Genomic DNA, 26,132 nt, shown 5'->3' with positions numbered 1-26,132 from the left:
TCACAAGTTAGCGGAAAGGAAGACTTTGTGAGAAAAAACAAAAAAAAAATCAATTCCCGCTAACTTTGCCCAAAAAAAAAAAAACTTCTATGAACTCGCCATGCCCCTCACGGAATACCTTGGGGTGTCTTCTTTCCAAAATGGGGTCACATGTGGGGTATTTATACTGCCCTGGCATTTTAGGGGCCCTAAAGCGTGAGAAGAAGTCTGGAATCCAAATGTCTAAAAATGCCCTCCTAAAAGGAATTTGGGCCCCTTTGTGCACCTAGGCTTCAAAAAAGTGTCACACATGTGGGATTACCGTACTCAGGAGAAGTAGGGCAATGTGTTTTGGGGTGTATTTTTACATATACCCATGCTGGGTGAGAGAAATATTTCTCTAAAATGACAACTTTGTATAAAAAAAAATGGGAAAAGTTGACTTTTAGAGAGAGATTTCTCTCACCCAGCATGGGTATATGTAAAAATACACCCCAAAACACATTGCCCTACTTCTCCTGAGTACGGCGATACCACATGTGTGACACTTTTTTTGCAGCCAAGATGCCCAAAGGGGCCCAAATTCTAAAGAGCACCTTTAGGATTTCACTGGGCATTTTTTACGCATTTGGATTCCAAACTACTTCTCACGCTTTAGGTCCCCTAAAATGCAAGGGCAGTATAAATACCCCACATGTGACCCCATTTTGGAAAGAAGACACCCCAAGATATTTCGTGATGGGCATAGTGAGTTCATGGAAGTTTTTATTTCCAGGACGTCCCTCCATGACAGCACCCATGGAGGTTGTCCTATTGGTCTCTGTAGGGACAGGAAGCGAGAGAGATTAAAAGGCCCCCTCCCCTCCCACTCTCCAGTGTTCTTCCTGTCCCTACAGGGATCGGAGCAGAGAGAATCTTTCCCGACTCTGGGAATCTATTTCAGGGCCGAGCCTGGTCGGGGGGGTCTCCCTCTCCTCTTCAGGCTCTGGAAGGCCCTGGGGCTAGCACCTCTCTGGGTAGGGGTCCCCTAGCTTCCCCTGATACCTGTTTTTCCTTCCGCATCAAGCTGTGGGTGGCCGCGGTATCGGGGAGCCGAAGCCGCTTCTTCCGGGTTCGGGAGCTCTGGGATCGGCTGCGGCTCCTGCGCTCGGCGCTCCTCCCGTTGACGTGCAGGCCCATGTGACCGGAAGTGAGGTCACATGGGCGGAAGCAAGATGGCGGCGCCCAGGGAACGCTGAGCCCGGCGGAATGCACGCAAGGGGGGGTCGACTCTTCGTTTGATTGAGTCCCCCCCCCACCTGGATTTAAGGAGGCGGAGCCGCGCGGCAACGGGTGGACCAGGTAGGACATAAATTGTGTGTCAGTTTGATTGTCCAAGCGTGGTATGGAGGTCCAGATGTCAGCTATGGATTCTAGCGCAGACATCCCTAACCCGAGTCATGTAAGTAGTGAGGCTTGTATTCCGGTCCCTCTCTCTCTTCTTGGCACTGGACTAATGGTCTCTCTCTCTTCCATACCAGGGAGAGAAAGACACCACGGTTAAAACGCTGGGAGAACCCAAAAAGAAACCCAGAAGATGTGCTCTGTGCTCAAAGAGACTGGGGGACGCACATGTAAAAGCCCTGTGTAGCGACTACCTGGCAAAGATCCTCAGAGACGAACAATCCTCCCTTTTGGCTGATCTGAGGGTGATTGTGAAGGAGGAGATCCAAGCGGCCAGCTCTAGTATAGCACAGAGACCCTGTGCCGTCTCCCCTCCCCCCAAGAGACCCCGTGTTCTTAGGGAGTCAGATTCTGAGGAAGAAGGTTTATATCTGTCAGAAGGGGAAACCTCAAAAGGGGATGATGATCAGGGCTCGTCTTATATGGCCGACGACCAGAGAAGATATCTCTTCTCGCAAGAAGATCTAGATCCCCTCCTGTCGGCTGTAAGGCAGACAATGGATATAGAGGAGGAAGAACAGACTCGCTCGATACAGGACGAGATGTTCGGCGGCTTAAAAGCTAAGAAGAAAAAGTTGTTCCCGGTAAACGAGACCTTAAAGGACCTAGTCATAGACGAGTGGGCAGATGCCGATAGAAAATTGTACATTCCACGGGAGTTTAAGAACAGACTATTGTTCAACTCAGAGGACACAAAACTGTGGGATATAGTTCCTAAAGTTGACATTCAAGTGGCAAAGGTGGTAAAGAGAACCACTCTCCCCTTTGAAGACTCAGCCCAGCTAAAGGAACCAATGGATCGGAAGATCGACGGTTTGCTCAAAAGAGCATGGGAAGTGTCGGCCAACAGCATAAATACCAACATTGCTGCTACCTCCGTGGCCAGATCTCTGTGTTTATGGGTGAACCAGCTGGAGGAACATCTCAAGCGGGACACCCCTAAGGAAGAAATTCTGGCATCCCTGCCTCTCTTTAAGATGGCCGCATCCTTTGTAGCAGACGCCTCGGCAGAGTCCATAAGGTTCGCAGCAAAAACAGACTCCCTAACAAATACGGCAAGGAGAGCCCTGTGGCTAAAATCCTGGTCTGGGGATATAGCCTCCAAGAATAAATTATGCGCCTTACCTCTTAAAGGTTCTCACCTCTTTGGTCCGGTACTGGACGAGATCCTGGAGAAAACAGCGGACAGAAAGAAAGGGTTTCCGGAGGAAAAAGGCAAGAAACCCTTGCCCTTTCGTAAGACGACCAGCAGCTTCCAGGGCACTCCCAGAGGTAAAGGGAAGACAGGAAGGTGGAGCTACCCCAAAGGAGGAAGAGGTCGGGGTTTCCTTTTTAATCCCAACTCCAAGCCTGAGAAACAATGACGCCAGACCAGTAGGGGGCAGACTTCAGTTCTTTTGGGAAGAATGGACCCGGATAACCAAGAACCAATACATCCTGGAATCCATTCAGAAAGGGTTCAAGATAGAGTTTCGCCTTCCCCCTCCTCATCTTTTTCAGGCCACAATATTTCAGTCGACCTCCCCGCAGAATCAACTTCTGGCGGACATCCAAAAACTTCTGAGTTTGGGCGCAATAGTACAAGTCCCTCCTTCAGAAGAATTCAAGGGTCACTATTCAAAGCTCTTCCTCATAACCAAACCGGATGGCTCCAAGAGAACCATAATCAACCTGAAATTCCTAAACAAATGGATAACACATCACCACTTCAAGATGGAATCAATAAAATCCGCAATTCCGTTGATAAGCCCAGGGGCGTTCCTATGCACCCTGGATCTAAAGGACGCTTATTACCACGTCCCCATTCACCCTCAGTACCAACAATACTTGAGGTTCGCAATCAAGAAGGATGGCAGGATTATGCATTTCCAGTTCCAATGTCTCCCGTTTGGGATCTCATCAGCCCCACGGATCTTTACAAAGGTAGTGGCGGAGATAGTTGCCTATCTAAGACAGAGACAGGTAACTATAATTCCCTACCTAGACGATTTTCTGCTTGTGGCAGACTCACAGGAGGAGTTAGAGCTTCACAAAGAATGGACTCTATCTTTGCTCACACGTCTAGGATGGAAAATAAACCTGGAGAAATCAGACCTACATCCAGCAACACAAAAGAAGTTCCTAGGAACCCTCCTAAACTCCGTGACCCAATATTCTCTTCTTCCCCAGGACAAGCAGGTCAGTATAAGGGAAAGAATAAGAACCTTCAAACTAAAGAAAAAACGGACTCTACGGGAAGCCATGCAAGTCCTGGGTCTGATGACCTCATGCATCACAACAGTTCCTTGGGCCCAATTCCATTCAAGAACTCTCCAAGCGGAAGTCCTCTCTTCTTGGGACAAGGACCACAGATCTCTGAACGCCAGGATATCTCTTTCGGACAGAGCAGTAAGCTCCCTCTCCTGGTGGCTGTTAGCAAGAAACCTGTCCCGGGGGATTTCCTGGAACACGTTACCACTCAGAACGTTAACCACGGACGCAAGCAGCCAGGGTTGGGGGGCTCACATAGAGGATCAGTTCTTTCAGGGCAGCTGGTCAAATACAGACGCCCTACGATCCTCAAACTACCGGGAGCTAAAAGCGGTCTGGGAGTCCCTGAGGGCGGCAGAACATCTCCTCATAGGTCATCATGTCCGACTTCTATCAGACAACATAACAACTGTCTGCTACATAAAGAGACAAGGGGGGACGAAGAATCCTCATCTCCAGCGGCTAGCGGATCTCATCTTCAGCTGGTCAGAGGAAAAGATCTTATCCATTTCAGCCACACACCTGAAAGGGTCTCTCAATCGCACAGCGGACTTTCTCAGCCGACAGTTAGTCAGGCCAGGGGAATGGAAATTGAACCAGGAGGTATTCCAGTTGATTTGCCAGCAGTGGGGGAGACCTCAGGTGGATTTATTCGCGTCCAGCAGAAATACTCAGCTGGACTGTTTCTTCTCGCTAGACCCAAGAGGAGGACCACTGGCGGTGGATGCTCTTTCCCAACCGTGGGACATGAGTCTAGCCTACGCTTTTCCCCCACTTCTCCTCATACCGCAGATCCTGAAGAAATTGAGAGGGTGTTCATCCACTGCTGATTTTGATAGCCCCAGCTTGGCCCAAGAGAGCCTGGTTTTCGGTTCTAAAGACTATGTCCATCAGGGATCCAATATCCCTTCCAAAAAGACAGGATCTTCTATCACAAGGTCCTCTGTTTCACCCCAACCTGGACAAACTGAACCTTACAGCATGGATCCTGAGAGGCAGACCTTAAGGAATAAAGGACTCTCGGACAAGGTAATTTCAACTTTACAGAGCTGCCGAAAACCTGTCACAAGAGCAATATACAACAAGGTCTGGAAGAAGTTCTCATCCTGGTTGTCACAGAACCATACAGATTCCGCATCCCCCACAGTGGGTTGTATTTTAGAGTTCCTTCAGGAGGGGTTCGATGCAGGTCTGAAACCCAGCACACTCAAGGTACAGGTTTAGGCTCTCAGCTGTTGTCTCGATAGTCCCCTTGCAGACCATAGGTGGATTAAAAGCTTTCTAAGAGCAGCTTCTAGATTGAGACCCACCTTGAGACAGTCGGTTCCCCCCTGGAGTCTAAACATAGTTTTAGAAGGGTTATGTGATCCTCCTTTTGAGCCGATTGGGCAGACATCCGAAAAATTTCTGTCTCTAAAAGCGGTGTTCCTTCTGGCTATAACCACAGCCCGCAGGATACGGGAAATCCAGGCCTTATCAATTAAACAACCTTATCTAAGGATTCTGGATGACCGCATAATCTTGAGGCCGGATCCAGCTTTTCTTCCCAAGGTGGTCTCTACTTTCCATAGAGAACAGGAGCTAACACTCCCTTCATTTTGTTCCTTTCCCAAAAATATACAGGAGGAAAGATTCCAGAGGCTGGACGTTAGAAGAACAATCCTAGCCTATCTGGACAGAACCAGTTCCTGGAGGAGATCAAGTAATCTGTTCATCCAGTTCGGTGGGAAAAATAGAGGCTTGAAAGCATCAAAACAGACGCTGGCACGGTGGATTAAGGACACCATCAGAGAAACATACAGACTGCAGGAAATGGCCTGCCCCTTAAATCTGAAGGCACATTCCACGAGAGCGATGGCAACTTCCTGGGCTGAAAGGGCCGACGCTACAGTTGACCAGATTTGCAAGGCTGCGACCTGGTCTAACTTCCTGACTATCGCCAAGCATTATAGGCTTGATGTATTGGCCGGACAGGACTTGGCCTTTGGGCGAAAAGTCCTTCAGGCAGTAGTCCCCCCCTAGGAGATTCAGTTGTTAGTTCTCCATGGGTGCTGTCATGGAGGGACGTCCTGGAAATACTGGTTTAGTTTACCGGTAAATCCTTTTCCAGGAGTCCGACATGACAGCACCCTGTACTACCCTCCCTGTTATGCTGGTTCCAGCCTTGTAAGCAGTGTGAATATAACATTGTATTAATAAAGGTGTTGGATCCTATCCGGTGTAGTAATTTGAAAGAACACTGGAGAGTGGGAGGGGAGGGGGCCTTTTAATCTCTCTCGCTTCCTGTCCCTACAGAGACCAATAGGACAACCTCCATGGGTGCTGTCATGTCGGACTCCTGGAAAAGGATTTACCGGTAAACTAAACCAGTATTTTTTGTCACAAGTTAGTGGAATAAGAGACTTTGTAAGAAAAAAATAAAAATAAAATCATCATTTTCCGCTAACTTGTGACAAAAAATAAAAACTTCCATGAACTCACTATGCCCATCAGTGAATACCTTAGGGTGTCTACTTTCCGAAATGGGGTCATTTGTGGGGTGTTTCTACTGTCTGGGCATTGTAGAACCTTAGGAAACATGACAGGTGCTCAGAAAGTCAGAGCTGCTTCAAAATGCGGAAATTCACATTTTTGTACCATAGTTTGTAAACGCTAAAACTTTTGCGCAAACCAATAAATATACACTTATTGCATTTCTTATTGCATATGTAGAACAATACATTTTAAGAAAAATTTATATAGAAATGTAGTTTTGAAAAATTTTACAACTGAAAGTGAAAAATGTCATTTTTGGGAAAAAAAATTGGTAAATTTCGATTAATAACAAAAAAGTAAAATGTCAGCAGTGATGAAATACCACCAAATGAAAGCTCTATTAGTGAGAAGAAAAGGAGGTAAAATTCATTTGGGTGGTAAGTTGCTTGACCGAGCAATAAACGGTGAAAGTAGTGTAGTGCAGAAGTGTAAAAAGTGGCCTGGTCATTAAGGGGGCTGAAGTGGTTAAAGGGGTTTGATCGGCGAGGGTCTGACTGCTGGGCTCCGTGTTAGCTGTTTGAATGAAGCGCTGGACACACATGCGCACCGCCACTTCATTCAACTCCATGGGACCGGCGGAAAACGCCTGTACTCTGCCATCTCCACCGGTCCCATACAGCCGAATAGAGCGGCAGCATGCATGACGCCACTCCATTCAAACGAGTAACACAGGCCTATCCTAGTGATCGGCAGGGGCCCCAACAGTTGGACCCTCGCCGATCAAAAGCTTATTCCCTATTCTGTGGATAGGGGGTAAGTGGTTCTAATCAAAACTCCATGAAGTCTGGGTTCACACAGGTTTTTAGTGGAGTTTTTCCCTACTTTTGCATTTTTGGTATATTGGGGGGCCTCGGGATAGGTTATCACTATCAGGTGGGTGGGGCGGGGGTCTGACTCGACACCCTGCTGAATACCTGTTTGAAGAGGCCGCACCGCTCCTGTAAGCCTCTGGGGTCGTCTCCCTCTGTCTACTAATTCTTCCCTGCATGTGACACCTTGAAAAAAAAATTTTATATATGTAATCGTAGCAAGGAGGGTGAAGATGGCTCCTGACTGTAGGTTTGTGTTACACCAGCGCAGGTCCACATGGGTCCGCATTGTAGCTTTATACGCAGTCGATTTCTCATCACGATTCATTGCACAGTTGCTGTCATGTTGTCTGGTCTTGAGGATTGAAGGTTGCCATTTTTGAGACTGAACACTTTTGTTCTTTGTAGGTTGCGACAAGAGTTTTATTACAGTGACTGCATTATTCTCCCATCACAGAGCGCATGTACGGGAGCAGGAACAGTTCATCTGCTCTTTCCCAGGCTGTAATAAGCAATACGATAAGGCGTGCCGGCTGAAAATACATCTACGCAGTCATACAGGTACGTCATCACCCCACAGACCAGCTCTGTATATAACAGCAGGGTTGTATAATGAACTCGCATAAATGGCAATTCCCCATCTTTAAAGGGGTTGTGTCACTTCAGCAAGAGGCATTTATCATGTAAAGAAAGTTAATACAAGGCACTTCCTAATGTATTGCGATTCTCCATATTGCCTCCTTTGCTGGCTGGATTCATTTTTCCATCACCTTATACACTGCTCGTTTCCATGGTTACGACCACCCTGCAATCCATCAGTGGAGGTCGTGCTTGCACAATATAGGAAAATGTCCTGGCCTTTTTGGTGGCTGGGATCATGTGAGGTCACATAGGCTGGTGCTTTTTCCCCATAGTATGTAAGGACGACCACTGATGATGGATTGTATGGTGGTCGTGACCATGGAAATGAGCAATGTATGATGTGATAGAAAAATAAATCCAGCCAGCAACAGAGGCAATATGGAGAATCAATACATTAGGAAGAGCCTTTCATTAACTTTCTCTACATGACAAATGTCATTTGCTCAAGTGAGCGTTAATTTTGGTTGAAATTGTCTATTTTGATCAACTTTAGACTGTGTATGTCCACCTTTAGTCACAGTAAGGGCTCATGCACACAGCCGTAGCTGTTTTTGCGGAATGAAACGTCCTGCCATCTGTAAGAACTGGCTATTCTTGTCCGCTGAATGGTCAAGTATAGGACATGTTCTATTTTTTTGCAGGGCCACAGAACGGACGTGTGAATGTGGATTCAGCAAGTTGCTCTTTGCATCCAACTGACAGAATACAGGCTGCTGTAAACACAGACTTCTTACTGGTCTGCAGGCTGACTGCTAGTTTTCAGCTGCTCTGCAGATTAAGGGTCCGTTCACACGTCCGCGGAATGGATGCAGACAGCACGCAGTGTGCTGTCCGCATCCGCATTTCCGGAGCGTGCCCCCAATCTTCCGGTCCGCGGCTCCAGAACAAAATAGAACATGCCCTATTCTTGTCCGCAATTGCGGACAAGAATAGGCAGTTCTTTGGGGGTGTCGGCCGGGTGTAGGACTCTAACTCAGTGCCTTCCATTTCTGCTTATTGGTTGAGAGTTTCTATATGCGGTGGTCTCTCCAGCTAATTTGTACCTTTTTATGATCTTTCACATAACGACTGATTGTTGGGTTACGTTCACTTCTAAATACGGCGTTCCAGTATTCTGTTCATGCTGGAAGCCCAATGGACTCATTATAGTTAATGGGAATCCGGCGGGCCCCATTGGTGTCCAGCTATACCGGTATGCTGCACCTCTGCCGAAACAGAATGCTGGAATGTCTTAGACCGGTGTGAACATAGCCTTATCTGTGTTCAGAGTCATTGATTTCTGGATTTTGCTTGTTTCAGGTGAACGACCTTTTATTTGTGACTTTGAAAGCTGCGGCTCATCCTTCACAAGCATGTCCAAGCTCTTAAGGCATAAAAGGTATCTTGTACCTGCCATGTCTCACCATCACAAAGCAAAGATCATGTTTTGTAATAAGTTATTAAAGCTATTGGAATTTAGCATGTGGTGTTAGTTGCTTTCTCCTGCTTATGTTAAAAGGGGGTTCACATTTTATAAAGTGATGGCATATTGCAAGGATACCGTGGGAGTCTGACGTCTGTGACCCCTTACTGACCTTGAGAATGAAGGGGGCGCAGAGCTGATTCAGGAACAGCGGCACTACCGGCTACCTGGCTGCAGCAGACCCCATTCAGGTGGCCCTGTGATGCAGTTGCCATGCACTTCGACGGCCCTGGGTGCCGTTGTGCAGTAAAATACTATGGAGGGATTCATTCTCATTGCCAGTGTCCCACAAGTTGGACTCCCACACCACCATTGATCATAAATGGGAATGAGCGAACTCGATGGGTTCAGTGTTCGGGCGGTGGAGGAATTCCGTTATGGATTCCATTAGAATGGAAATCTGTTGATTCCGACATAGATTTCCGTTGGGCTCTATTGACACGTCCGTATAATGGGTCCGCATCCGAACACTTGCGGACCCATTCATTCTTTATGGGGACGGAATGGATGCGGTGCTCTCCGCATTTCCAGAGCGCGCCCCCGATCTTCCGGTCTGTAGCTCCAGAAAAAAATAGAACATGTCCTATTGTCCGCAATTGTGGACAAGAATAGGCAGTTCTACGGGGGTGCCGGCCGGGTGTATTGCGGATCTGCAATGCACTATGGACGTCTGAATGGACCCTAACATTGTGTTCTAATGGAATCCATAATGAAATTCCTCCACCGCCCTAACCTGAAAACATGGGGTTCGCTCTGTGTAAGGAATCCAGGTTCCTTTATATTTATCAACAGTAGCAGAAGTGACTGAAGAAGCAGAAACCTTTTAATGATGAGGAATTAAACATGGATTTATCTCAAAATATTGTAGTATTTCCGTGGCCTTCACTGCTGGATGTATCATTTTTTGCACTTTTAGAAGTAATTTTAGATGCATATTCTACATATGGATTTATCCTATAGAAATGTACTCCCTTTTGAATTGCACAGCTGCCGGACCTTAAATAGGAGATGTCTGTAGTTGGTGTTCTGTATATACCGGCTGATCACTATGTCTAGCGCTGGATCTGCCAAAAAGAGATGGTTCAGCTTTGGGACATTTCTAACTGTGGGCACTTGAAAAAAATCATACTCTCCTCCCGTTGCTCAGTTTTGGTTCCCTTCACTGGTCTCCCAGTCACCGTCCTGTAAACTTCTGGATGGGTTCATGTGCACTGCTGAAGTCAATGACACGTCTCAGTAGTCACATGTGCCCAAGTCATTTCCAGGTCACGTGGCCCCATCCGTCCAGCAGGATGGGGACACTAAGGCCAGTGAAGGGAGCCGAAACAATGTCCCATAGCTGGAAACCCCTTTAAAGTCATGGGAAAGGTATACATACTATTTATAATAATGTTTTACAGTTGTTAATTATTTAAGCAGTATATTGTCATTAATGTTGTTCATTGTTCATATTGCATTTTCTTCAAGGAAACATGTAGATGACAGACGTTATCCGTGCCCTGTAGAAGGCTGTGGAAAGTCATTCACAAGAGCGGAGCACTTAAAAGGTCACAAAATTACTCACCTGGGCACCAAACCTTTTGAGTGCCCCGTAGATGGTAAGTCTACATATATGTGACTCGTATCTGGGTTGTGATGACCCTGCTGATGTTTGTCTGTTTAGTAGTAGATTTAATCAGGATGATGGTTTATGTTGTCTTTCCCATTCTGTTCACTTGTCGTTCTCTCTCAGGCTGTGGAGCCAAGTTCTCGGCCCGAAGCAGCCTGTACATCCACTCCAAAAAGCACCTTCAAGATGTGGACGCCTCGAAGACACGTTGTTCAGTGTCTAACTGCAGCAAGATATTTACTTCCAAGCAGAGCCTGAAATCTCACATGGTTAAACAGCACGGCCAGGGTAGGTTCATTGCCTGTAATAAACGCGAGCTTTTAGTGACTGACTAGAAAAAAACCTTAATGCATTTGGTATGTTTCCTGCCATATTGTATTAGCTTTAAAGGATTTGTCCCATGAAAGGCACTTATCTCAGATCCACAAGGTAGGGATAAGTGTCTGTTTGGCAGGGGTCCAACTTCTGGGCCCCCACTGTTCAAGAACAGGCTCCCAGTGTTAATCGGTTTGAATGGAGTGGTGGTCAAACATCCACACTTCAATTCCATTCAGCTTTGTGGAACTGCCTAAGATAGGCTGTCATCTCCAGAAGTCCCTTAGAGTTAAATGGAGCAGCAGCAGACATGCTGTACCACTGCTTTATTTGAAATGGGGGAGCTCAGGACCCCCATTCTCCATTGGTGAGGTCCACAACCAGAGGTCGCAATAACGCCTGTAGAAGCGTCACAGGCGCCTGTTCAGGCCATTTTACTGTCTGGAAAAAGACTTGTGCATATTTTTACGCATGGTCTTTTTCTAGTCGGGAGCGCTGTAAGAAGCTGCCAGGTCTGGCACACGTGAAGCCCCGCCCCTCTCTCAACAAGCCCCACCCCTCACGGACATCTCTCTCACCAGGAGCAGCTCCAGAGTCTGGACTAAACACTACATTGTGGTTACAGGACCTGTGGTGATGTCACAGTCATGTGGTCAGCCATGTGTGTGGGAGGAGTTAGGGGAACACAGGCTCCGTGTAGGACTGTGCTGGTGGAGAATGCAGAGGTACTTTATGTATGGAAGGTGTGTTAAAAGCAGAGCTATGTCAGTGTAACCAGTCTATTGTACAGTTTTCTGTCTGTAATGTGCACAAAGTAGTTCCATCTGTGTAATGGATATGTATCAGAGCTTTGTATAGAATGTGTATATAGTAAACTATCTGTGTAATGCGCATGTGGTGGAGCTGTGTATGTACTATGTATATAGTGGCGTCAGGCGGGCCCCGTGTGTGGCGGCAGTGGTCTTATGTTTACTGTATGATGTTGGATAAATGTAAAACTGTCTACATTTTATTTCTGCATTGGAGACTAGCAATGGTTCCGTGCATATCAGTCTTATAACGTTATGTGGGCATATGCATTATATATATCATTGTACTCCTCCTCGGCTAAAAATACTCCTCAAAATTGTTAAGGCTAGGTCTACACAACGACATTTGTCGCGCGACAGGGTGCAACATTTTGTTGCACTAATGTTGTGCAACAATTTTTATAATGGCAGTCTATGGTGTTGCACTGCGACGCAACAATCGCTGAAAAATCCATCTCGAATGGATTTTCTGCGACTGTTGCGTCGCAGCATGTTGCAGTGCGACACCATAGACTGCCATTATAAAAATTGTCGCGCAACATTACTGCAACAAAATGTCGCGCAACAAATGTCGTCGTGTAGACCTAGCCTAAAGGGGACTATTTTTACGCTTCTGGAAAAAATGTAGTGTGACCTCTGGCCCCAGCAGCTGCACCCCTACAAGTCAGACACTTGTCCCTTAGGCTGAATTCACAAGTCCGTGGAACACTGTCCGCGAGATACTGGACTGGCATCATGCTGCGTGCAGAAGCGCACGGCGTCATGATCTATACAAGTGTATTACTGTATAGCAACCAATGACGCCGTGCGCTCCTGCACTCAGCAGGATGCCAATCCGGTATTTTGCGGACCGTGTTCCACAGACGTGTGAATTCGGCCTTATCCTCTTCTGCCCTGTGGATAGATGTGTTTTTAGTAGGACAAACCCCTAAGTGGAATAGACTTCTTTTCTATAAGGTTCATAAATACATGAAAGTTTAATTTATTTTAGTTGTAATATTTTCTTTTATGTATTACAGATCTTGAAGCTGCAAGTTCCCTCACTCCCAGTAGTGAACTGACAAACTCTGGACAGAGTGACTTAAGTAACCTGGACCTCTCCTCTCTATTCACCAACGTGTCCTCAAATGGGTCAGGAATCTCTGCTGACCTGACCCTGGTTAACTCTGGAATATTGACCATTGATGTGTCTTCTGTAAGATCTACGTTAGGAGGCAACCTGTCGGCCAACAATAACTCTCTGGTCCATCCTGTCGACCCCTTGGTATTGGTGTCCAACAATGAGAACAACAGCGGCCTGGAGAGCTCCCTCCTGCTAGGAGCAGCAGCTTCCATTCTTCAGCAGCTGGATGATGTACAGACGGTAAATGCAGAGGCCTTAGGCTCTTTGGCTTCTTTGTCAATGAGAGGATCGAACCAGGACATTCATGCACTTACATCCACAAATAACCTTACTATTGATTCCACAACTTTAACACCTTCAGTTACTCTGGGCACAAACGGATCCATATCGGAATTGATGACACAGACCAAAACGGACGGAAGTCTTCTTCCAGCTTCAGAGGTTGTGAGCCAACAGGAGGGGAGTAAAGTGGTAACACAGTTTGTGTTCCCGCAGACAGGCAACTACAGCTCTCAGAAGGACATAGACTTTAGCCCAGTAGCTGGAAACTCTATTTTGGTAAGCCTGCACACCTTTTAGTTTTTCTGGTCATGTACAGGCTTGTGCACCTTTAGCAGTGTTTTTGGCAAACTCCTTTCCCCCCCCAGCAGACCTGGGAAGTGAAGCATACTTAACTGCTGCTCCTCTGGGCTCCCTGGATATAGACTTCCTGTTTGACGCTGTGGCCAGTGATTGGCTGCTGTGACATTACGCAGGAGGTTTACATCCAGGGAGCCCAGTGGAGCAACTGAGGCCGTGGAGAGAAGCAGTCGGGAGCCAGCTCTGGATGTGGGTCGAAGGGGCAAGTAAAAGTTGAATTAAGATGAAGATTCTGTAATCTGGTTTTGCCATGCTCGAGAACCTCCTAGTGACACCATGTTCTGTCCTGCTTTAGGGTTGCCCATGTAGTAGCACTTCTGTAAAAGGGTTTTGGGAATTGCCAGAAATGCAGTAATTGAGTTTAGGCTGATTGCTTGGCTTTGAAGCTATTTTAGGCTACTTTCACACTCGCGTTTGGTGCAGATCCATCATGGATCTGCACAGACTGATCCGTTCTGATAATACAAACGTCTGCATCCGTTCAGAACTGATCAGTTTGTATTATCTTTAAAGGGAACCTGTCACCGGGATTTTGTGTATAGAGCTGAGGACATGGGTTGCTAGATTGCCGCTAGCATATCCGCAATACCCAGTCCCCATAGCTCTGTGTGCTTTTATTGTGTAAAAAAAAAACTGATTTGATATATATACATATATGCAAATTAACCTGAGATGAGTCCTGACCCATCTTACGTACAGGACTCATCTCAGGTTAATGAGTCAGGGACAGGACTCATCTCAGGTTAATTTGCATATGTATCAAATCGTTTTCTCGCCCATTTTCCTTGGGGGACACAGACCTTGGGTATAGCTCAGCTCCCTAGGAGGCGTGACACTAAGTAAAACTGTTAAGCCCCTCCTCCATCAGCTATACCCTCAGCCTGGAGATAGAGGCTACCAGTTTTAGCTTAGTGTCCAAGGAGGCAAGACACTCCCTGCTACTGCAGGGCTGTTTTCTCCTTGTTGTAATTTTTTCTCTAATTTGTATTTTCCTTTTGTTTTTTCCTAGGGATACCAGAGACGCATTGGCCTCTCTGCTCTCCCGGGGTGAGCTGCGCCAGTGCCAACTATCTGCACTGCTGCCTCCCCCACAGAAGCAATAGGGGATCTGGGCAGCAATGGCTCCCCTACATCCCGCCAGCTAGGGGGTCGCCCGCACGCAAAGCCCCTCTCCCAGCTTCCTGCCACTGCGGTGCCAGTAGCTGAAGGGGCGACCCTGCTGGAAGGAACTGAGGGTGAAGACAGGTAAGATGGCTTTTCCAGCCCATACCCTGTCCCTATTGCACTGGGTTTGGGGGGGCACCCGTGGTCGTCATTTGAGCGCTCTGTAGATCTCCCCATCTGCGGCTGCTTCCGCTCCCCAATGGCTGATTCCCCACGCTGTTTATAGGGCCCGGATTACTCTCCTGACATCCTTCTCCCTCCCCGCCGCCGCCGCTCCGTGCGTGATCGGGGGGCGGGGCTTAGGCCCGACATCGGCGGTTCGGGCTCGGCGGGGGACATTGTGACAGAGGAGGCTCGGTGAGGTCACCCACCTGCATATCGCCGCGCACTTGGGCCTGCGGGCCTTATTCTACGGACAAAAGTTTTTCGTTTTTCACGCTCCTGCATAAACCTGAGAGTCACGGCAGCAGGGGGCGTGCTCTTTTTTTTTTTTTTTTTTTTCGCGCGCGCGCGCGTCATTGGGGGCGGAGTTACGTTCTCCTTCACAGGAGACATTCAAACGTGTAGGGGGCGGAGCTTCTTCCCGCGCCTCTGCTGAGGTTTTTTGCCGCGCTTCCTCACTCCGTTCTGGAAGCTGAGCCACGTGGGAGACTCCTGGTGCATAGATTGCGTTTCTGGGACGCACGCTCTCTGCTGTTGCTGCCTTTCTGCAGCTGTTGATCTGGACTTCACTCCTGACGTTCTTCTGACACTGGTAGGACAGTTAACCCTCTCCTAACCCTCCTGGTCATAGCTGCTGCAACCCCTTGTGGTCTCTGTATCAGGGTACGACCACTTTTTTCAACATGTCAGATCCCACGGGTGCCCCCAAACCCTGGTACCATGCCTGTACCGCCTGCAAGGAACTTTTTCCGCGTGGGCAATCTGAGCCGCATTGCCTTGCATGTCAGGCCCCGGTGCAGGGCCCGCTTTCTGCTGCGCCCCCCGGTGCCTCTGAACCCCCTGACTGGGCTAGGTCTCTGTCTCAGGCGGTGGAAAGCCTTACACACGTAGTGGGCCGTCTCGTGGATAGACCGCCTCTCCCGCAGGCTGCCACAATCCCTGTCGCACCCGCTGGGACTACCGTTTCTGCCGCCCCCACTGATTCCCTGCCTCCCAGCGAATCTTCCAGGGCCCGGCATATTCAGAAACGTTCAAGGGTTGAGCGCACATCTTCTCCAGATGCTTCGCTCTCTCCGCCATGCGTGCGAGCTCAGTCAAGTCTATCCTCTCAAAGGGATACGCCTTCTGAGGGAGAACTGGCGGATTCGGACGTGGACATGGACTCAGAGCTTCCGTCCAAATTGGCGTCCGCGGTGGGGCATCTTATCACTAGCATCCGTGATACCTTTCACATACACGATGACCCCCCCAGCTCTGAACAGGCCGGCGTGTCCTTTCTTCGCCCCAGACAGGCCTCCAAGGTCTTTCCCATCCACGCTGATTTTTCTTCTGTGGTGTCCAAGGCTTGGACCCGGCCTAACGTCCGCTTTGTTACACCCAAAAAGCTGGACATTTGTTATCCCTTTCCAGCGGATTCTGTGACCACGTGGACGTCCCCGCCTAAGGTTGATCCTCCCGTGGCTCGCCTGTCCAAAAGCACTACTATTCCTGTACAAGACGGATCTTCCCTCCAGTCTGCTGAGGACCGTCGTACGGAATCCCTCTCCAAGGCCATATTTACTGCCTCTGGTTCGGCCCTTAGACCGGTCTTTGCCTCCGCCTGGGCTGGTAAAGCGGTCTCTGAATGGGGTTTGCAACTGGAACGGGAGTTAGGGTCGGACGTCCCTCTACAGGACCTCCGTTCCTTAGCCCAACTAATTGTCCAGGCCGGAAAATTTGTCTGTGAGGCCTCTCTTGATGCGGGTGCCCTCATTGCCCGTTCCTCTGCCCTGGCAGTTTCTGTCAGGAGGGAACTCTGGCTGAAGGTTTGGGCGGCGGACGCCGCTTCCAAACGCTCTTTGGCTGGCCTACCATTCACGGGTTCCCGCTTGTTCGGAACCCGTCTGGACGAACTTATATCTGAGGCCACGGGTGGGAAGAGTACTCACCTCCCCCAGTCCAGGCCGAGGGGCGCCCCCCGTGGTCGCGCTGGTTCGTCCCGTTTTCGGTCCTTTCGCAAGCCCACCGGGTCTAGACCCGCGGCCGGTTCTTCTTCCTCTGGCCCAGCCCAGGATAGACGCAAGAAGCCGTTTTTTCGGACGCAATCTACCTGGCGCAAGCCCCAGCCCACACGGGCTCCCACAGGCCAGCAGCCCTCTGCCTGAAGGTGCGCCCCCACCCACCCGGGTGGGGGGCCGCCTTCTACTGTTCAGGAACGTATGGCGGGCCCACATCTCAGACGCATGGGCGCTCGAGATTGTATCTTGCGGATACAAGATCGAATTTGCGTCCATTCCGCCAGACCGTTTCTTCCGGTCCCGTCCTCCGCGGGATCCCGTACGAGCGGCCGCCTTCTTCACGGCCATTCGCTCTCTAATGGACAAGGGTGTCGTCGCCTCCGTGCCTCCGACGGAAAGGTTCAGGGGGTTCTACTCGAACCTCTTTGTGGTTCCCAAGAAGGAAGGCTCAGTGCGACCGATCTTGGACCTAAAGCGCCTGAACCGTTTTCTCCGACTGCAGAGATTCCGGATGGAGTCTCTCAGGTCCGCAGTGGCCTCCCTGGAAAGAGGGGATTTCATGGCCTCAATCGACGTTCAGGATGCATATCTCCACGTTCCGGTTGCTCCATGTCATCACCGCTTCCTGCGCTTCGCGGTGGGGGACGATCACTTCCAATTCGTCGCCCTTCCCTTTGGTCTGGCGACGGCTCCTCGAGTATTCACCAAGGTCCTGGCCCCTGTCTTGGCCCTTCTGCGTTCAAGAAGTGTTTTTCTTCTCCCTTACTTGGACGACATCTTGGTCAAGGCACCCTCCTTCTCTCAGGCATCCGGCAGTGTGGGACTCACTCTGGAGACCCTGACGCGGTTCGGTTGGATCATCAACCACCCCAAGTCTTCTCTTACCCCCTCCAGACGACTGATCTTCCTGGGGATGCTCCTGGATACGGAGTTGGCGGAGGTCCGCCTCCCGTCGGACAAGCGTCTGGCCCTTTGCGGGTCTGTTCGCAGTCTCCTCCGTCATCACCGCCCTTCCCTCAGATCCAGCATGCGGTTGTTGGGGAAGATGGTTGCCTGTTTCGAAGCGGTGCCGTTCGCACAATTCCGATCCCGCACCTTTCAGAGGGCAATTCTGTCGGCCTGGGACAAATCACCGAGGAGTCTGGACAGGACCTTTCTTCTGCCTCCCCTGGCTCGGGCTTCCCTCAGCTGGTGGTTGCATATCCCTCTACGGGGGAGGTCCTTCCTCCCACTGAACTGGCTGGTGATTACCACCGATGCCAGCTTACGGGGGTGGGGGGGGGTTTTCCCTCCCCGGTCCGTCCAGGGCGTTTGGTCTCTATCGGAGTCCAGACTTCCAATCAATATTCTGGAACTGAGGGCGATTCTTCTGTCCCTCAGACACTGGACCCATCTACTGAGGGGCCACCCTGTTCGGATCCAATCGGACAATGCCACGGCTGTGGCATACATAAACCATCAGGGAGGCACTCGCAGCGCTGCAGCGATGCAAGAGGTGACCCTCATTCTCCTCTGGGCGGAGGCGCATGTGCCGGCCTTATCCGCGATTTACATCCCGGGGGTGGACAACTGGGCGGCGGATTTCCTGAGCCGGTCCACCATCGACCCGGGAGAATGGTCCCTGCACCCAGAGGTGTTCGAAGCCCTTTGTCTTCGCTGGGGTCGCCCCGACGTGGACCTCATGGCTTCCCAATTCAACCACAAGGTCCCCCGATACCTGGCCAGGGCACGGGACCCGAAGGCGTACGGCGCCGACGCGCTCGTCCTTCCGTGGCGCGAATTCTCCCTTCTGTACGTCTTTCCTCCTTTCCCCCTCCTGCCACGGGTTCTTCGGAGGATCGCGGCAGAGGGCGTTCCCGCGATTCTGATCGCCCCGGATTGGCCCCGCCGGTCTTGGTACGCCGACCTAATGTTGCTGTTGGCAGACGCACCGTGGCCACTGCCCTCCAGGGAAGACCTTCTCTCTCAGGGACCGATCTTCCACGAGCATTTAGGCTCGCTACGTTTGACGGCGTGGCTATTGAGACCGCCGTCTTAACGCGACGGGGTTTCTCCGCGGACGTAGTCCGCACCATGATCCGTGCTCGTAAGCCCGTGTCCTCTAGGATCTACTATCGGGTTTGGAGGTCCTATCTGGGGTTCTGTGAGTCCCGGAGCATCCCACCTCTCCGGTTTTCTCTTCCCACGATCCTGTCCTTCCTCCAGTCGGGTCTGGACCTGGGGCTGAGCCTCAGTTCTCTGAAGGGACAGATTTCGGCGCTGTCTATTCTTCTCCAGCGTCCCCTGGCCCCTCTGGGGCCAATTAAGACCTTCTTACAAGGGGTGGCTCACTCTGTTCCGCCGTACCGCCCTCCAGTTCCATCCTGGGACCTGAATGTGGTGCTCTCGGCGCTCCAATCAGCCCCCTTCGAGCCTTTACGGGAGGTCTCCCTTCGCCTTCTGTCCTGCAAGGTCATGTTTCTTGTGGCCATCACATCTCTCCGACGGGTGTCGGAGTTAGCGGCTCTTTCTTGCTCCGAACCTTTCCTGATCTTCCACCAGGATAAGGTTGTGCTTCGGCCTGTCCCGTCCTTCCTGCCAAAGGTGGTCTCCGCCTTTCACGTCAATGAGGACATCGTCCTTCCGTTGAAGATTTATCTGGAGGTCACCGGATCCTTTCGGCGCACGGACTCCCTGTTTGTGGTTCCGGAGGGTTCGCGCAAGGGTTTGGCGGTCTCCAAGGTGGCTATTGCCCGTTTCATTAAACTGGCGGTGTCTGAGGCTTATCGAGCCAAGGGTAGAGCTCCGCCTTTCAGCGTCACTGCTCATTCCACCAGAGCAGTCGGAGCTTCCTGGGCGCAGAGGCATCGGGCCTCGGCTGAACAGTTGTGCAAAGCAGCCACTTGGTCCTCTCTGCACACTTTCACAAGGTTCTATAGAGTGCATACGCATGCATCAGCGGATGCTGCTTTGGGCCGCCTGGTTTTGCAGGCAGCGGTTTCCTGATGCTCTGGTGGTGTTCCGCCTTGGGTTTGTGGTCCCTCCCTTCTTGGACTGCTCTTGAACGTCCCAAGGTCTGTGTCCCCCAAGGAAAATGGGCGAGAAAAGGAGATTTTTGTATAACTTACCAGTTAAATCTCTTTCTCGCTCTTCCTTGGGGGACACAGCACCCACCCTTCTGTGTTTGGTTACAGGGTTATGGTCTGGCGCCCCGTTGGGTTGCTGGCTGGTTGTTTCCGTTATTGGTTGTTATCCTTTCACTACTTGGACACGCAACTGGTAGCCTCTATCTCCAGGCTGAGGGTATAGCTGATGGAGGAGGGGCTTAACAGTTTTACTTAGTGTCACGCCTCCTAGGGAGCTGAGCTATACCCAAGGTCTGTGTCCCCCAAGGAAGAGCGAGAAAGAGATTTAACTGGTAAGTTATACAAAAATCTCCTTTTTTTTTTTACCCAACAAAAGCACACATGGGCCATCTAGCAACCCATGTCCTCAGCTCTATACACAAAATCCTGGTGACAGGTTCCCTTTAACATAGCCAAGACGGATCCGTCTTGAACACCATTGAAAGTCAATGGAGGACGGATCTGTTTTCTATTGTGCCAGATTGTGTCAGAGAAAACGGATTTGTCCCCATTGACTTACATTGTGTGTCCGTTTCCCTCAGCATCGTCAGGCGGACACCAAAACACTGCAAGCAGCGTTTTGGTGTCCGCCTCCGAAGCGGACTGGTGACTGAACGGAGGCAAACTGATGCATTCTGAGCGGATCCTTTTCCATTCAGAATACATTAGGGCAAAAACTGATCTGTTTTAGACCGCTTGTGAGAGCCCATGACGGATCTCGCAAACGGAAAGCCAAAACGTCAGTGTGACAGTAGCCTTAGACTTTTTCACATTTGTATTTCTGCGTGAGTTAAATGGCATCTGTAATCACTTATAAGTAGTTGAAATTGCAATCTGTAGAAAAAAGGCTTTTTTAAAATATGCTAATTATCCAGTAGGTGCAATAAAGGGCGGTGTTGTTGCACCCAGAGGCTCTGTTCCCTGTCTCCTGTGCTACTCTGACAGACAAGCCATAGTCACACCTGGCCCTGAAGTCTTGCAGCAGCACGTTTGGCACATGCGTAGTATAAGGAAGGAGATTGCCCCTGTGACTGGCGGTCTCCACCCCTTTACTATGCATATGACAAACTGGCTCCCATGAGACTTCAGGGCAAGATATGAATGTGTATTGGCCTGCCTATCACAATGTTGGGGACACCGCATAGGAGACAGGGAGCTGAGCCTGTGGGTGCAAAGACACTGCCATCATTGCACTCAGGGGTTAATTTGCATTTGCATCTTTTCAATGGCCTTGCAGTTCATCGCCTAGGGGAGCAATAAACCAAACAAGGATCTGACCACAATCAAATGTGTACGGGGATGTCCAGGAAAGCAGATGTTTGGGAGGGGGAGAGGGATTATGCATGTATTATTTTAAAATGCTTGATCCTTGACATCTGCCTTCAGTAAGATTTGTGACATCCCGTGAATTAGGTCTACTCTCATCTAATCATCTGCACTTTTTAAAAGGTAGCTGGGCCGTCCATTGGGAAAGCTGTAAAACCTTTGCTTTCCTTTTTCAGGAGAGTGGGGGCTCAGCGAGGACAGACTACAGAGCCATTCAGCTAGCCAAGAGCAAAAAGAAGGGGAGCGCAAGCAGCTCAGGTAAGCCAAGAGTCAGGTTCATATAATTGGTAGTAATAGTTATTTCATCTATGGTGGTAGATTTTTACATGATTTATAATGATTCTTGTGGTCTGTGCGGTTTCCATTGCACCTGCAGTTCAATACAGATATGGATGATATCCTTGGGCAACATAATTACATGTTGGTAAAAGTGAGTGCTATTGTGAAGTAAAGTGCCTGTCTAGTAATAATAAAAAAATTCCCCATGCCTCTACAACGGCACTTCCTGGAGGGTACCCGCCTCTTCCGGGGCAGTTAAACAACGGAAGATCATTGTATAAAAGCCCCCTCCCCTTTACCGTAACCAGTTGTTTTCCTGTCCATAAAAAGGCAGGTGGAGATCGACAGTGCGCAGGGCCTTTGGTAAGTCGCCCGGTTCTTCCGGAGGGCCCCTGCAGGGGGAAGGATCCCGGAGCACTGCAATACTGCTCCTCCTTCCGCTATGGCGTTAGTCCGGCGTGTGCTGGCTGCCCCGGGCTCCCCGCTATAGAAGAGGGCCATGTGTTGGGTATTCGGTGGCTGGGGGCGTTCCCAGGCAGGGAGTGTGCCCCAATCCTACTTCCGGCTGCGGTGCGCTGCGTTCTACCGTTAGAACGCAGCGCTGGAGTGACGTCATCACGCCTACCCGGAAGTCTTCAGGCAGCATATCTTTTATTTTATTTTTTATTTTTATTGACACAAAAGAAAGAACAGCAACAACTTACAACCACATTGCATGTCATGGTGTACACAGATAAATCAAGTCCATTTCACATATATAATTCAGTCCTCTGCTGCTTTGCTATAATGTTTCTTATCTATTATTGAAGGTTTATACAGAACATTTTTGTGACTCCACTAAACAGACTGATCCGGAGATCCTTGGGCTGCTGTCAGTGCCTGCCGCATTCTTGGGGCTGAGTACAGTGTATGCGGAGAGTTGCACCAGAGGCCCCAGACTTTCTCAAATTTTTGGGGGTTTATTATGGTGTTTATACACCAACACTAAATATGGTATTATTTGGTTGATTTGCAATTTCCATATGGATATGGTCGGTGTATTGGGGTCATACCATCTCAGAGCAATACATTTGCGTGCCATGAATAGTGAATCTCTCAAGAATATTGTCATGTAGTGATCCCAGTTATCTTCACCTATGAGTCCAAGCAGACAAATCTCAGGAGTGCACTCTTTCTGGACCGGCAGCAAATTGGATAGAAAGGCAGTCACCTCTCTCCAAAACGTGGCAATTGGACTACAACTCCATATCATATGCCAGAAATCTGCGTCTAGCTCCCCACATCGCGGACATGCAGTAGATGAAGCCCCTGCCCATTCTGTATAGCCTAGTTGGCGTTAAATATGTTTGAATAATGTATAGTTGTATGATTTTGTTATTAACTGCTGGCGATACTTGTAGATGTGATTCCAATAAATCTGCTATGGACTCCTCTGTGAGTGTGGGTATCTTTCTTTTCCATTTATCAATCACCTTGAGAGGGCCGTTCTTGACCTTTGCTTGCACTAAGTGGGAATAAATTGCTGACACTGGTCCTCTGGGGCCCTGGGTTTTAACAACCCCCATTAGTGGGTATTTTGAGATTGTGGTATTGGTGCTCAGGACTGTGGCTTGTATGGTTGACCTAAGTTGTAGGTATGAAAAGAAGTGGGTGCGAGCAATATTATATTTTTGGGTCAGCTCTTCGAATGTCATCAGTACACCCTGATTGTATATATCCCCGAGAGTCCTCACCTCTGCCGCTTGCCATCAATCAGCCCCCATGGCTGCTTGTATCAGTGGTAGCGATTGATTGGCCCATAAAGGTATATCTGAGACCACTCCCGTGAACTGGGTTACTGTTTTTGCTTCTCTCCAGATAGACTGTGCCAGCTTATGCAGCTGTAACAATGGTTTTCTGAATTTAGGTGGCATCTACAGGACTGGCCATAAGGAGTGGCGGTCCAGGAAGCACATCAGGAAGTACTCTGAAGTAGGTAGTTCCTCCGCAGTATACCATGTTCTAATAAGTCTCAATTGCCCTGCAATATAATATACATAGTAATCTGGTAGATGCCACCTTCTGTTTTGGGCCTTTTAGTGTATCTAAACTTAGTATGGCCCGTGATCTCCCCCATATAAAAACTCTGGTCATGGAGTCTATTTCTCTAAATATCGGCTTGGGTATGGGTAACCCTGAATGTTGGAGGGCAGACATCACCTTGATTAGGTTAATGCGTCCTGCCACCGAGATAGGTAGTGTTTTCCAATTTAGGATCTTATTCCATATATGATCCTTTAATGGGTAGATATTAAGGGATAGAGCTTGGGAGTGTCTCTTAGTAATATTCACCCCCAGATACTTGAATGTCTCAACCACCTTTTTAATCTTTCTATGTGGGGGGGGGGCCTGACCAATTTGTCTTGCCTAGAGGCATATAAACTGATTTCTCCCAATTGATTCGCAGGCCTGAGAACTCCCCAAATGTATTGATCAGGGTGACTGCACCATTGAGGGAAGTGTCCGGCGACGATAAACATAAAATCATCTCATCTGCATATAATCCTATGCGGGCCTCTCTTTTCCCCCATGGTCACTCCTGTTATATTGTTGCTATTCCTTACCCTAATCGCCAAGGGTTCGACTGCCAATGTGAATAAGAGTGGCGACAGGGGGCATCCTTGCCTCATACCTCCTTGAAGTAGAAAACTGTCGGATAGCTCTCCATTTATCAGAAATCTGCTGATAGGCCTGCTGCATGGTATAGTAATTCATTTAAGAAATTGTGTGCCAACCCAAACTTTTTCAGGCATTCATTATTCAATTGAATCAAATGCCGTTTCCATAAGTGTCAGGTAGGTGTCCTCTATCCAAAGAAAAGTGTAGAGTAGATGGCAATTGAGGAGCTAGAACCTCCCCATATTTGGGATACACTTCTTTGGGGGGCCCATCCGGACCGGGGGATTTCCCATTATTGAGGTCTGTTATGGCTTGCTTTACTTCCAAGCTAATTGGTCGGTCTAGTTGTGTACGCTGCGTTGTAGTAAGTGTAGGTATAGTTATGTCTTCCAAACAGGCAGCTATTTCCACTTCAGTTGCTGTTATGCTAGATCTATATAGATCTTGGTAGAAGTTTGTAAAGCCGCGGAGTATCGCCTCTTGCGTGTTGTGCAGTTGTCCTGTAGAATCTCTAACTGCTAAAATTGTTGAGGATGGTAAGTCATGGCGGACTAGTTGAGCCGATAGTTTGGCTGACTGATTTCCCGATTCGAATGCTGTCTGTTTCAGGAAAAATAATTTCTGATCAGCCTTGTCCCTAAGTGTCGCTAAATATTGTCTTCCCGCTTGGAGCCACGCGTTTCTATGGTATCAGTTGGGTGGTTAATATATTGCTGTTCCAGTGTAGTACACCAGGATTCCAGCTCTGCCGCTGAACGTTTAGTGTTTTATTTAGTTTTTTTTAAATAGATAATTAATATAGAATATGCTGGAGTGTGGGGACCCCCGAAGAAATGCCTTTAAGGTGTCCCACACTAGTGCCAGATTATGTTCATTTTCATGCGTCATTAAAAACTCTTGTAGATAGTAGGGGATTACGTCCGCTGATCCTAAAAGGTTCAACCAGAAGGGATGTATATGCATCCTATACATTATTGAAGGAGTGCCTCTTATCAGGGTGCCCAGTATCGGTGAGTAATCCGATATTCCCATGGGGAGATATGTTATCGCCCTTAGATATAACGTCATCACCTCATTTCCCAATTCATAATCTATTCAGGTTAGGGAGTCGTGTCCGCCTCTGTGGCAGGAGTATACCTTATCGGTGGGGTCCAGAGGTCTAGCCATCTAAATTCAGTCAGGAACCTACCAAGTTATGAGGGAGTCCCTGCATTTGTTAGGTCTGCATTTCCCTGGTGATGGTCGAGTGACTGGTCTAACATCATATTTAGGTCACCCATGCAGATTATTCTAGTTTGCGGATATGAGGCCACGACTGTAGCGCCAGGTGAAGGACCTGCATAGATCCTGGGGGTGGGTTTTTTGGTTGTTTCAGTTTTACATAATAAAGCATTTTTTTTTTCTTGTGTCTCCATATTCTGAGAGCCATAGTTTATTTTTTATTTTTTGGGCGATTGTCTTAGATAGGGGCTCATTTTTTGCAGGATGAAGTGGCATACGCCTTTTTGATCGCTTGGTGTTGCACTTTTAGTGATGTAAGGTGACAATTTTTTATTTTTTTTAAGCAGTTTTTATTTTAATTTTTTGACAGTGTTCATCTGAAGGGTTAGGTCATGTGATATTTTTATAGAGCCGGTCTATACGGACGCAGCGATACATAATGTCTACTTTACTTATTTTTTTTACTTTTTTTTTTTTTTTTTTTAATCTATATCTATATATATATATATATATATATATATATATATATATATATATATATATATATATATATATATATATATGAGAGAGAGCAAAAATAGTCAGCAGCACTCTATAGGATACCGG

General features: G+C 48.6%; 1 protein-coding gene across 2 annotated transcripts in view; it reads left to right on the top strand.

Annotated features, from left to right (window-relative positions):
* Positions 1 to 26,132, top strand: part of ZXDC (ZXD family zinc finger C) — a 38,761-nt gene that overhangs the window by 6,209 nt on the left and 6,420 nt on the right. The window contains exons 2-8 of one of the 2 annotated variants that reach the window (XM_044300868.1): positions 7,425 to 7,577; positions 8,958 to 9,036; positions 10,588 to 10,718; positions 10,853 to 11,017; positions 12,873 to 13,534; positions 21,545 to 21,626; positions 22,457 to 23,059. In XM_044300868.1, coding sequence (XP_044156803.1) covers positions 7,425 to 7,577; positions 8,958 to 9,036; positions 10,588 to 10,718; positions 10,853 to 11,017; positions 12,873 to 13,534; positions 21,545 to 21,626; positions 22,457 to 22,479 — 1,295 coding nt within the window. In that variant the 3' untranslated portion in view covers positions 22,480 to 23,059. Of the gene's footprint in view, positions 1 to 7,424; positions 7,578 to 8,957; positions 9,037 to 10,587; positions 10,719 to 10,852; positions 11,018 to 12,872; positions 13,535 to 21,544; positions 21,627 to 22,456; positions 23,060 to 26,132 lie in introns of those variants that run through there. The other variant, XM_044300867.1, reaches the window with a different exon arrangement.

This window comes from Bufo gargarizans, chromosome 7 (genome assembly GCF_014858855.1).
Source record: "Bufo gargarizans isolate SCDJY-AF-19 chromosome 7, ASM1485885v1, whole genome shotgun sequence".
Lineage (NCBI taxonomy): Eukaryota > Metazoa > Chordata > Amphibia > Anura > Bufonidae > Bufo > Bufo gargarizans.
This window is presented reverse-complemented; position numbering and strand designations above follow the sequence as displayed.